This window comes from Trachypithecus francoisi, unplaced genomic scaffold, assembly GCF_009764315.1.
Source record: "Trachypithecus francoisi isolate TF-2019V2 unplaced genomic scaffold, Tfra_2.0 Lachesis_group11, whole genome shotgun sequence".
NCBI lineage: Eukaryota > Metazoa > Chordata > Mammalia > Primates > Cercopithecidae > Trachypithecus > Trachypithecus francoisi.
In genome coordinates, this window is record NW_022681456.1 from 28,215,524 (window position 1) to 28,228,910 (window position 13,387).

General features: G+C 39.1%; 1 protein-coding gene across 1 annotated transcript in view; it reads left to right on the forward strand.

Moving 5' to 3' along the window:
- ALDH1L2 (aldehyde dehydrogenase 1 family member L2) overlaps positions 1 to 13,387 on the forward strand; it is a 60,553-nt gene that overhangs the window by 26,072 nt on the left and 21,094 nt on the right. Inside the window, exons 11-15 of the mRNA XM_033220813.1 lie at positions 2,867 to 2,986; positions 3,584 to 3,711; positions 6,356 to 6,506; positions 9,982 to 10,052; positions 10,136 to 10,241. Coding sequence (XP_033076704.1) covers positions 2,867 to 2,986; positions 3,584 to 3,711; positions 6,356 to 6,506; positions 9,982 to 10,052; positions 10,136 to 10,241 — 576 coding nt within the window. The remainder of the gene's footprint in view (positions 1 to 2,866; positions 2,987 to 3,583; positions 3,712 to 6,355; positions 6,507 to 9,981; positions 10,053 to 10,135; positions 10,242 to 13,387) is intronic.

Sequence of the window (13,387 nt, forward strand, 5' to 3'; positions counted from 1 at the left end):
TGTATATTTTAGTAGAGACGGGGTTTCACCGTATTAGCCAGGATGGTCTCGATCTCCTGACCTCGTGATCCGCCCATCTCGGCCTCCCAAAGTGCTGGGATTACAGGCTTGAGCCACCGCGCCCGGCCTGGGCATATATTTTCTTATACACCTTGAGCCAATAAGTCTCCCAGCCTTTGCGAGGGGGCTCTGTTTGTGTGCTGGAATACACCTTCAGTGCTCCAGCAGGCAGTTTACAGCTCTGCTTCAGCCTTCACACTTCCTGCCTGCACAGGGCCTCAAGTGTCATCGAGAGTTAAGAGATAAGGGCCTTCTGAGGTCTTTCCTGGCACGTGCACAAGCCCTGCATATATATTGGTCTTCTGGATTCCCAGGAATAAGTCAGAGCTTTTCAATGCCTCCAATGGATAGCTCATTCCCAGTTATTCCTCTTAAGTTTTTTGGTCAGCCATTTGTTAGTGGCTGCGGGCAGCTGAAATATTAAATAATTGCCACTGATTATTTTTGACAAATGTCCTAGGAATAGGGATGTTTGTGCATTAACAAGCTCTGAGTCAGATCAAATAAAGACAAGCCCAAGCCAGGCATGGTAGCATATGCCTGTAGTCCTAGCTACTCAGGAGGCTGAGGCAGGAGGATCACTTGAGTCCAGGAGTTTGAGGCTGTGATGCACTTCATCACACTGTGAATAGCCACTACTCTCCAGCCTGGACAACATAGTGAGACTCTGCCTCTAAAGACAGAAAATCTCTGGGAGTGGAGCTTTTCAGGGAGCTGCCAGGCAGGCCAAGTAGTAATAGTTCTTTGGGATGAGGTTTTTGAAGAGCTCCAAACCCATTTCATCCCCACCAGGGGCTACTAGGCTGCTGGTTTTCACAGCTACTATACTTGCAATGATGGTTTTTTCAAGGCTATGGCAGAGCTTTTGAGAAAGATGGGAATAAGGCAGTTAATACACCATAAAGCTCACTTTTCTTAGTGTGATTCAGCTATTCTTCTTGAAATGGATTATTGCAAGTCTTTGGTTAGTTTCCAGAGTCCCGAGAGAAGTGATTTTTAACAATATTTTCTAGTGTTCTTATTGCTTTTATGAAGGAGTGGATTTTCAGAGGTCCTTACTTTACTGTCCCAGAAGTGCTTCTCACCCATTTGTTTTTAATAAGAATTAGGCAAATCTGGAAAGCAGTTTAGCATCATCTGGTTAAGAACATGAATTTTGGAGTCAGACCAACCTAAGTTTGAATCCAGGTATCATGGCTTACTAGCTGTGTGACCTTGGGCAAGTTACTCAACTTCCCTAAGCCACAGTTTGCTCCTATTATTACCCTCCATTATTATTACCTCCATTATTATTATTTCCTCCATTATTTTTACCCTATTTATAGAGTATAATTTGATTCTCCCAACAATTCTCTGTGGTGGACATTATTATTATTACTCTAGAGATTGGGTAATTATTATTATCACCTGCAAAACATTCTAGTATGCACATAACATGAAATATGTCTTCTGTTACTTGACTCATATCACCCAATTTATAGGGTAGTATTATATAATAATATATTATGTAATAATAATATGTAATATATTATGTAATAATATATAATAATATGTAATAATATATTATATATTATGTAATAATATTATGATATAATAATATATTATGTAATAATATATAATAATATGTAATATATTATGTAATAATATAATAATATATTATGTAATAATATTATGATATAATATATTATGTAATAATATTATGATATAATAATATATTATGTAATAATAATATATTATGTAATAACAATATATAATATATTATGTAATAATATATAATAATATGTAATAATATATTATATATTATGTAATAATATAATAATATATTATGTAATAATATTATGATATAATATATTATGTAATAATATTATGATATAATAATATATTATGTAATAATGATAATATCTACCTCAGAGAATTGTTAGGAGAATCAAATTAGGTGCTATATGTAAGACATTCAGCATATTCCCAGAATGATAATTTAAGAAAAGTGGACTGTTTGTAGAGACTGAACACATCAATTCCCATGAAATTTCCTTCATTATATCCCACATAAACACAATGGAAATAGCTCATAGATCATGAGCACTCAGTGTGAGAAAAGGCAAGAGACCTTCTTACTATTTTTTTGTTTCTTTTTAAAGCACTGACAATTCCTCCCTGTGAAATAATTTTTAAAATAATTAAATTTCCTTTTGAATACCTAGCATTGATACATTACCTCAGTTTTCCTCCCAATAACTGTATGAAGCCAGTATCATTATCTCCATTGCATTGTTGAAAAAAACTGATCCTCATCAAAGATCATTGACTAACCTCAATTTGCTTGCCAGCCACTGGCAGAGAGTACAATTTAGGCAACACATGTGTAACAGACAAAAAGTGAAAACTGAGAGGAACTTAAGGAAAGCAAACTTAAAACGGCACCAGTGTAAAAGGAAACCTATTGACAAAGGCATTTTCAAGGATTTCAATGAAAGCAATAGCTGCACTCCACCAATGCTGCCACTAGATGGTGGTGTTTCCATTATCTAGAGGTCTTGTGCGTTACCTTTTACCTGTTAAGAAAATCTGAAATCTGTATAAAGCCTGGCCTAGAGCACTTCTGTCTTTACAGCTTCTACCCTCCTGCCCCAGTTGCCAAGGCAAGCATCTTGAGACCCAAATCTCACATATGCATGTCTTCTGTATGGTTGGAACTAGATTTTGACTTCTCCCTCTGTATTCGTGAATATGCTTCTTTATTGCTGTTTGACACCAAATTAGTAAACACGGAAATCCATTGACTCTATTAATATCATTCTCTCAGGTTTCAAAGGAGGTCAATGAAATGATGGTAAAAATGCCATACCAGTGTTTCATAAATGGACAGTTCACAGATGCAGACGATGGAAAGACTTACGACACTATCAACCCAACGGATGGATCTGTGAGTAATTCTGTAGTGTTAGTAGTGATCACTGGTGGTGGATTTTTAGTTTATACACCGTTGTAAAAGAGGCAGTCTTAAGAAGCCCATTCATTCTCTCACTCTGCCTCTAAGCACTTCATGCAAATGTACCTCACGCTTTTCTTTCAAAGACTCAGTGCTGGTACTAGCTGCTATTAACTGTAGTAACCTATTTTATAGAACATTTATGATAAATTTAGACAGGTAGCTTTACCTATAAACATCAGAGGCACTCATCTGCATAGAGATACATGTGAAAAAATGTTTCAGACTTTGAAGACTCATGGCAAGAAATTCAGCTTTCCTAAGGCACTGGAAGAACTACAGAGTCTTCTGTCTTCCTAAATGTGTTCTTCCATAAAGTAGTATGACATGAGAAGTACCAAATTTCTGGCTCACAATTTTCATATTAAAATGGTTCTTTTTCTTTACCGTAGTACTGGATATACTCATTTCTCATCATAACATTTTTTAAAAAATCAGTAATACTCTATTTTTTCTATTAATACAATATTAATTCCAAGAACCATATTTTCATATCTCTCATGTGACCTATTTTTACTTACCTTGAAATAGACAATATGCAAAGTATCCTATGCTTCTTTGGCGGATGTTGATAAAGCAGTAGCAGCAGCAAAAGATGCTTTTGAAAATGGTGAATGGGGAAGAATGAATGCAAGAGAAAGAGGAAGATTGATGTACAGGTATTTTTATTTTTTATTTTTTAGAAAAGTAATTCTGGTAGAGATGGGGTTTCACTATGTTGGCCAGGTCTCAAATTCCTGACCTCAGGTGATTTGCCCACCTCAGCCTCCCAAAGTGCTGGGATTACAGGCGTGAGTGGTGGCACGTGCCTGTAGTCCTAGCAACTCCGGAGGCTGAGGCAGAAGAATTGCTTGAACCTGGGAGGCGCAGGTTGCAGTGAGCCAAGATCACACCACTGCACTCCAGCCTGGGCAAGAAAGCAAGACTCTGTCTCAAAAAAAAAAAAAAAAAAAGATAAGAAAAACAAGTCTACTACCTTTGGATATTGGCTAACATTGCCAACATTTTAAAAATTCCTGCAAAACATTCTGGTATTCACCTAGCATGAAATATGTCTTCTGTTACTTGACTCATATTAAATCCTATATATGTTGATTATGTTAGTATTGCTTGCACCAGGCAGGTCCTAGCTGCAAAAGAAGTTTAATAAAGAACTGTTTACAAAGACGTGGGCTAGGTCAAAGAAATCCAATAAAGGATACTGAAACATCCAGGCAGGGCTAGCAGCAGGGGGAAGCTGCTACGTCTTCAAGGTCTGAAGGGACAGGAGAAGCAGCTGTTACTGGAATCTGGCAAGATCTGTAGCTATAGGAGAAAGCCACACTCCAGTGGAGGGGCATGGCAGCTTCTGAACCACAGTCCTTCAGCGAGGGAGCCAGGGAATCCAATTCCCCAACCACTTTTTCCTTCAGTTCACCAATCTTCTGTGGGTGCCTCCCAGTGGCCTCTCACTGGCCAAGCCCAATGGGAGAGCAAGGGAACCAGGTGATATAATCTATAAAGGTCATTCACCAGGGTCAAGGTCACAGAGCAGGGTGGAGAATGGATACAGAGTGGCAAGTGGAAAATATCCAGTACCCCGTTGTTTAAAAAAAAAAACCATTTTATATCAACTTGATCTGTAAGGAATAGGAACAAGAAAGAAAAATAATAAGGACTGAGAATATTTTAAATCAGTAATGAAGGATGCCAGGAGTAACTAGATTCAATCATAAATTCCATTTGCTGTTTACCTAAAATCCAATATCTGACCTAGATCAACAGATCTCTTAGAGCAATGATATGATTTGGCTGTGTCCACACCCAAATCTCATCTTGAGTTGTAGCTCCCATAATTCCCGCGTGTCATGGGAGGGAACCAGTGGGAGGTAATTGAATCATGGGGGCAAGTCTTTCCTGTGCTGTTCTCATGAAAGTAAATAAGTCTCATGAGATTTGATGGTTTTATAAAGGGCAGTTCCCCTGAACATGCTCTCTTGCCTCTTTCCTTTATAAATTACCCAGTCTCAGGTATGTCTTTATTAGCAGCGTGAGAACGAACTAATACAAGTAAGATCTGGAACGAAGATTGTAGGAGGGGGATTTCTTTTTTTTTTTTTTTTGAGACGGAGTCTTGCTCTGCCGCCCAGGCTGGAGTGCAGTGGCCGGATCTCAGCTCACTGCAAGCTCCGCCTCCCAGGGTCACGCCATTCTCCTGTCTCAGCCTCCCGAGTAGCTGGGACTACAGGCGCCCGCCTCATCGCCCGGCTAGTTTTTTGTATTTTTTAGTAGAGACGGGGTTTCACCGTATTAGCCAGGATGGTCTCGATCTCCTGACCTCGTGATCCGCCCGTCTCGGCCTCCCAAAGTGCTGGGATTACAGGCTTGAGCCACCGCGCCCAGCAGGAGGGGGATTTCAAGTTGGACTCTAGAGTGGCCCCAAAGGAACAGCTCCGAGAACCACTACAATACAGAAGAAAACCAAATAGAGAAGTTGACCACAAAAGATGAATTTTTACTGTATCGTAGTCATTATACAGTCCTGCACTTACCTTCCCATAAAACCGAATACCAAACAGAAATCTGTTGTAGTGTTTGTAATTCATTGTGTACGTTGCTATCTTGTCTCTTCAGTCAGTGTTGGAAATATTTTTGTGCCAACTGGAAATCCTCAAATGTTCATGGGTTCTCAGAAGGTGTGGGTTCTGGGAATGTGGTTCCAGTGACTGGTACTGGCTCAATCATTGTTCCACTTCTTACGCATAGATGAGGCAAATTATATACGCTTCCAATATCCTCTGCTTCTCCTTTGTAATTCTTGAAACAAATGATTTATGAAATTATTTGTTTAATGTCTTTCTTCCCTACTGGACCATGATCTCCATAAGGGCAGAGATCTGATCCATATGTGTTTACCTCTGAATCCTCCATTGTTAGGATACTGCATTGTATGTAACAGGAGCTCAATCAATACTTGTTGAATTTATTTTTTTTTTATTTTATTATTATTTTTTGAGACGGAGTCTCGCTCTGTCGCCCAGGCTGGAGTGCAGTGGCCGGATCTCAGCTCACTGCAAGCTCTGCCTCCTGGGTTTATGCCATTCTCCTGCCTCAGCCTCCCGAGTAGCTGGGACTACAGGCGCCCGCCACCTCGCCCGGCTAGTTTTTTATATTTTTTAGTACAGACGGGGTTTCACCGTGTTAGTCAGGATGGTCTCGATCTCCTGGCCTCGTGATCCGCCCGTCTCGGCCTCCCAAAGTGCTGGGATTACAGGCTTGAGCCACCGCGCCCGGCCGAATTTATTTCTTTCACTGACCACACAGACTTGCAGACCTACTGGAAGAAAACCAAGAAGAGCTGGCAACCATTGAAGCCCTTGATTCAGGGGCTGTCTATACCTTGGCTCTGAAGACTCACATTGGAATGTCTGTGCAAACATTCAGATATTTTGCTGGCTGGTGCGACAAAATTCAGGTAAGCACAAATACTATTTGTTCTGAAAGAAAAAGGGATTAACACTGATTAGTTTGTACCAGGCACTGTGTGAGATCCTCTTTTTATGTAGATTTTTTACACCAACATAGCAGGGTTGTCTCGGTCCATTTTATGCTGCTATAACAGAATACCTGAGACTAGGTAATTTATAAGGAACAGAAATGTATTCTCTTACAGTTCTGGAGGCTGGGAAGTCTAAGATAAAGGTGCCAGCAGGCTTGGCCTCTAGTTTTAAGATGGTGCCTTATAGTACATCCTCTGGAGCAGAGGAACGGCGTGTCCTCACCTGGCAGAAGAGTAGAAGAGAGTGAACCCACTCCTGCAAGCCCTTTTTATAGCGGCATTGATCTGTTCATTAAGGTGGAGCCCTCATGACCTAAACACCTCCTATTAGGCCCTGCCCCCCAACACTGTGGCATTGGGGGTTAAGTTTCCAGCACATGCATTTTAGGAGACACTTTCAGACCCTAGCAATGGTTATAACAACTACAGGAAGTAAATGGATAGCTCTTATCCCCTTATTACATGTGAGCAAACAGAGGCTTGAGGACATGGATGCCTTTCCTATAATTTGTAGCAAGTAACCCATACGACCAGATTTGAACTCAAGATTTTCTGAATCTAAAGTCTAATGACATTCTTTGCACTTTACTATAATATCTCCTGAGGGTGTTGAATATTTTTCCAGACATTTTGGAGAAGCCTAGTACCGTGAAGGGTGTACAAATTCAAATACCTGCAGAGGCCAGAGAGCTACCATAGATGGTGGAAGAAGACTCAGTATAAGAAAAACTTTGTCTTTGAACATGTGTCCTAGGAGAAATACATTTTTAAAAATGTATTTATTTTTTTCTTTTGAGACAGAGTCTTGCTCTGTCACCCAGGCTGGAGTGCAGTGGCACCATCTCAGCTCACTTCAACCTCTGCCTCCTGGGTTCAAGCAATTCTCCTGCCTCAGCCTCCCAAGTAGCTGAGATTATAGGTGTGTGCCACCACACCCGGCTAATTTTTGTATTTTTAGTAGAGACGGGGTTTCACCATGTTAGCCAGGCTGGTCTTGAACTCCTGACCTCAAGTGATTTGCCTGCCTTGGCCTCCCAAAGTGTTGGGATTACAGGCGTGAGCCACTGCACCCAGCCAAAAAAAAATTTTTTAAGGAAAAATTTGATAAAGACACAGGAATAATAAATAAATATTTCATTTTCCTTTTACTATATAATAAATAGCAAACATGGGGTGATCAATGGCAACAACACTAGCTCCAGCACTGGGGATATAAAAGGGAGAGGTAGGGCTTGTAGCAAACTGCAGTATGCATGTTCTTCATAGACTCATAATAACCACTGCAGTACCAGTTATTGCAACCACATTCCCAGCAGCAAAAAGAAGCAAGTGAGAAAGGAGGAGTGGCAAGAGGAATTTCACAAAGCATCCTTACCTTCTCAGTACCTTTTGCTCATTTCCCTCCTTGACCATCTCTATCTGCTAAGGAGACTGGGAAACATCGTATTTCATCTGACTACATTGCTGCCACCAATGTTAATGTACAGTCAGGCAGACCTGAGTCCAAGTCAGCTTTGGCTCGTATCAGCCAATGTTGTTCAAGTTGTTTTATCTCTCAGAACCTTACTTTCCTCCTCTATAAAATGGTCACAATAATACATACTTTGCAAGTTATGTTTTGAGGACTGGAAACAAGTATTTGTACACTACAGGATTAGACAACTCTGCAACATAGCAGGTATGCACAAAAATGAAGTTTTTATTGTGATTCAGCCACAAAGTCATGCATATATTGATATTTACTAATGGTAGTTCAGGTCCATCTCTTATCCCCAATTATGAAATCCAAATAGCTCTGAAACCTGAAAATTGTTTGATTGGTTCAAACTCATTTGATGCCAAACCCTGACTTGAATGAACATAATCTATTAATAATATTTATTTACATCACTTAAAGTGAATATTCATATGTTTCAGTGAATCAATACTAGTGTGTTTGCATGGACACAGGGAGGGGAACATCACACAATGGGGCCTATCAGGGGGTGGAGGGCTGGGGGAGGGATAACATTAGGAGAAATACCTAACGTAAATGACGAGTTAATGGGTGCAGCAAACCAACATGGCACATGTATACCTGTGTAACAAACCTGCACATTGTGCACATGTACCCTAGAACTTAAAGTACATTTAAAAAAATACTAGTGTGGGCCGGGCGCGGTGGCTCAAGCCTGTAATCCCAGCACTTTGGGAGGCCGAGACGGGCGGATCACGAGGTCAGGAGATCGAGACCATCCTGGCTAACACGGTGAAACCCCGTCTCTACTAAAAATACAAAAACTAGCCGGGCGAGGTGGCGGGCGCCTGTAGTCCCAGCTACTCGGGAGCCTGAGGCAGGAGAATGGTGTAAACCCGGGAGGCGGAGCTTGCAGTGAGCTGAGATGCGGCCACTGCACTCCAGTCCGGGCGACAGAGCGAGACTCCGCCTAAAAAAAAAAAAAAAAAAAAAAATACTACTGTGTTTGATGATGGGAGGCTTATTCAAATCCTGCTGGGGTAGCAGATAATATAAGGTACATGCACTATATTACATTTCTAAAGTCCAAAAAATTATGAATTCCAAGACATAACTGGCTACAAGTATTTTAAGAAATTGTACACTCTATTAGTAGTAGCAATAAGATTTTATGTGGCAAAGCAAATGAATAGCTTTCATTAAAGCCTACTATTGTGAATCTGTTAGGATTCAATTGGCTGCATATAACAGCCAACTTAATCCTGTTTTTTAACCCTATTATTTTTCTCTCACTTTCAAGGAGTCCAAAGAAAGGCAGTCAGGACGAGTATGTGAGATGCAAACTCTTTTTCTGTCTTTGCCAGGCCATCTTTAGTACCATGTGACCTCCACCCTGAAGGCTAACTCATGATCTCAAGAAAATCACTGCAGTGCCAGACATTTCAGCAATAGTCTAAACAGGAAGAAGGAGGAAGCAGACATGGAGGGAAGAATAAAGGAGTTGAGTTAGTCTAGTTTAAATAGCAGTCACCTTCCAATGCTTTGTGCTTATATCTTCCACTGACCATCCCTAACCTGGAGAATGGGAACCATAGTATTTGATCTAGGCATATTGCTGTACCCATTATTAATACAGGGATTCTGTTACTAAGGACAGAGGGGAGAGTGGATAATAGGCAGGCAGTTCACATTCTCTGCCAGGCCAAGCAATTGGGAATGAACAAAATGAGAATTATGTTTATTCTCCTGTGTTTCATGGTTCTCTTGAGAAACAAATAGCTGTTCCTTCTTTGGCATGGATATAGTTCTTATCAACAAACACTCTTTCACATCAGCTAACAAAAAGTAAGAGAGGAAGACAGAAAATGGATCCTTTGAGATGAAATTTACTTATTTAAATTAGTAAAATAAGTATCAACTTTTCTTATTCTTTAGGGTTCTACTATTCCAATCAACCAGGCACGTCCAAATCGCAATCTGACCTTCACCAAGAAAGAGCCACTTGGGTAAGATAAGGAGAGTGCCTCTGAGTGAATCATGAGTTGTGTTATTTGAAACAACTAAGCGTGTCGAATTTCTTCCCCTGCAGTGTCTGTGCCATTATTATTCCCTGGAACTACCCGCTGATGATGCTGGCGTGGAAGAGTGCTGCGTGTTTGGCAGCAGGCAATACCTTAGTGCTCAAGCCAGCACAGGTAAGGCCACAAAGGGCCAGGTACAGAATCGCCTCCTTCTTACATCCAGTACTTCAAAAGAGTGACATATATTTATAAATAGCAAACAAAAATGAGATCGTATGGCATTTTTCTCATACATCATGGACAACTTTTCATGTCAGTAAATACTCATTTTTAATAGCTACCTAATCACATTGTATGGAGATTCTACAATTTAAAATTTTCATAATAATAGAAGCAAGCATGGTGCACATCAGTGAAGTCCATTGACTTTCTACAAACCAATTCAATTCTTGCAAAATGCCAAGTGCTCAACATTTAGGGAATTATTTAGAGTAATCATGGGATATCAGAAGAAGTATTATGCAGGTATTCAAATTTAATTGTCAAAAATACTGTAAAGGCAGAGGTTGCAATGAGCCGAGATCGTGCCACTGCACTCCAGCCTGGGCAACAGAGTGAGACTCTGTCTCAAAAATAAAAAAATATATATATATATATAAAATATGTATATATATATTAGTTCACTATATATTATATATTATATACAGAGCAAGACTGTCTAAAAAATAAAAATATATAAAATATATATTTATATGTATATTAGTTCACTATATATTATATATTATATATATTATAATATATATATATATTATATGTAATATATTACACAAAAATATATTTATATGTATTATATATTGGCTCACTATATATTATATATTATATATTATATAAAATATATATTATATATATTATATTATATAAAATATATATTTATATGTATTATATATTAGCTCACTATATATAATATATATTATAATATATATATATATACCATAATATAGTATATATTATATAATATATATTATATATACCATAATATAGTATATATTATATAATATATATTATATATACCATAATATAGTATATATTATATAAGATAATTATATATAATATATTATATATATTAGCTCACTATATATATATAGTGAAGATGTAGAAGATGAGGGAAAAGCATGTAAAAGAACATCTGTAATTATAAAAATATATCTAGATGGATAACAAGAAAATACTTTTAAGAAATAGTTAAGGTAGTTTTCAAAAAAATCTTTTAATGCTACAATAGCTTTTTAAGAAAAAAATATGGCAGCCAAGTTAACACTGGCTGAGACTTTACTATATAAAGTGCACTATGCAAAATAAGAAGAAAAACAAACTTCTTAATTGGGTTTCTGTTATATGCAGGTAACTTTACTATGTAGTAGGCATTCTGAGGTGCATAATTCATGGAGAAAACTTGGTCTTTATTCTAGAAGAGTTTATAATTTGTTACCTCTCAATCTTTCATTTCTTCTTTCAGAGCTTAAAAAAATACAGTTTCATTTGGCATAGCTACATGGTCATGTGACCATGGCCATTTTGTTTTAATCATTAAAAACGATTTGAAAAAGTAGGTATACATTCAAAGTTTTCAAAATTCAAAAGATACAAAGAGGTAGATAGTGAAATGTCTCCCTTCTATCATTACTCCCCAGCCAACCAGTTTACCTCCCAGAGACAACCAATGGGATAAATTGTTATCTATTAGTGGCTTAGATATTCCAAAGATAGTCTGTACCTATATATGTGTATATTTATGAATATGTAGTTTTAGATGTATATGTAGAGAGATATATATTATTATATGTAGATATATATTATTATATATGTATATATGTATATATTGCTAATTAATGGGCATAAAGTTTCAATTACTGGCCAGGTGAGGTGGCTCACGCCTGTAATCCCAGCAGTTCGTCTATTTTTTTTTTTTTTTTGAGACAGTCTCGCTCTGTCGCCCAGGCTGGAGTGCAGTGGCGCAATCTCGGCTCACTGCAAGCTCCGCCTCCCAGGTTCACGCCATTCTCCTGCCTCAGCCTCCCGAGTAGCTGGGACTACAGGCGCCTGCCACCACACCTGGCTAAGTTTTGTATTTTTAGTTGAGACAGGGTTTCACCGTGTTAGCCAGGATGGTCTCAATCTCCTGACCTCATGATCCGCCCACCTCAGCCTCCCAAAGTGCTGGGATTACAGGCTTGAGCCACTGTGCCCGGCAATCCCAGCACTTTGGGAGGCCAAGGCAGGTGGATCACTTGAGGTCAGGAGTTCAAGACCAGCCTGGCCAACATGGTGAAACCCCATCTCTACTAAAAATACAAAATATTAGCTGGGCATAGTGGTGGGCACCTGTGATCCCAGCTACTCCAGAGGCTGAGGCAGGAGAATCGCTTGAACCTGGGAGGCAGAGGTTGCGGTGAGCCGAGGTCGCACCATTGTACTCCAGCCTGGGCAACAAGAGTGAAACTCTGTCTCAAAAAACAAAGAAACAAACAAAAAAAACAACTTCAATTATGTAAGATGAATAAGTTCTAGAGGTCCTCTGTACAACATTGTACCTATAGTTAATACTACTGTATTTTACACTTCAAAATTTGTTGAGAGGCCGGGCGCGGTGGCTCAAGCCTGTAATCCCAGCACTTTGGGAGGCCGAGGCGGGCGGATCACGAGGTCAGGAGATCGAGACCCTCCTGGCTAACACGGTGAAACCCCGTCTCTACTAAAAATACAAAAAACTAGCCGGGCGCGGTGGCGGGCGCCTGTAGTCCCAGCTACTCGGAGGCTGAGGCGGGAGAATGGCGGGAACCCGGGAGGCGGAGCTTGCAGTGAGCCGAGATCGCGCCACTGCACTCCAGCCTGGGCGACACAGCGAGACTCCGTCTCAAAAAAAAAAAAAAAAAAAAAAAAAAAAACAAAATTTGTTGAGAGTAAAGCTCACATTAAATGTTCTTACCACAATAAAATAAAATTTTTAAAAACACACACAAAAGTAGCATTTTATATACTTACCAAAAAAAAATTCTTCCTTTTTTTTTAGCAGTTTCCATCGTATAGATAAAACATTTTACTTAACCAATCCATAATTATGGATATTCAGATTTTCTCTCCTTTTGCTGTATAAACCATGCTACAGTTAATAACCTTATAAACCTTATAAGTATAATGCACATGTGCAAGTATATTTATAGGATATGTTTCTAATTGCAGAATCCCTCAGTTAAAAGATACATATATTTGTGTGATAGATATTGACAAAGCCATCCATGGGGGTTGTATTAGCTCACCAG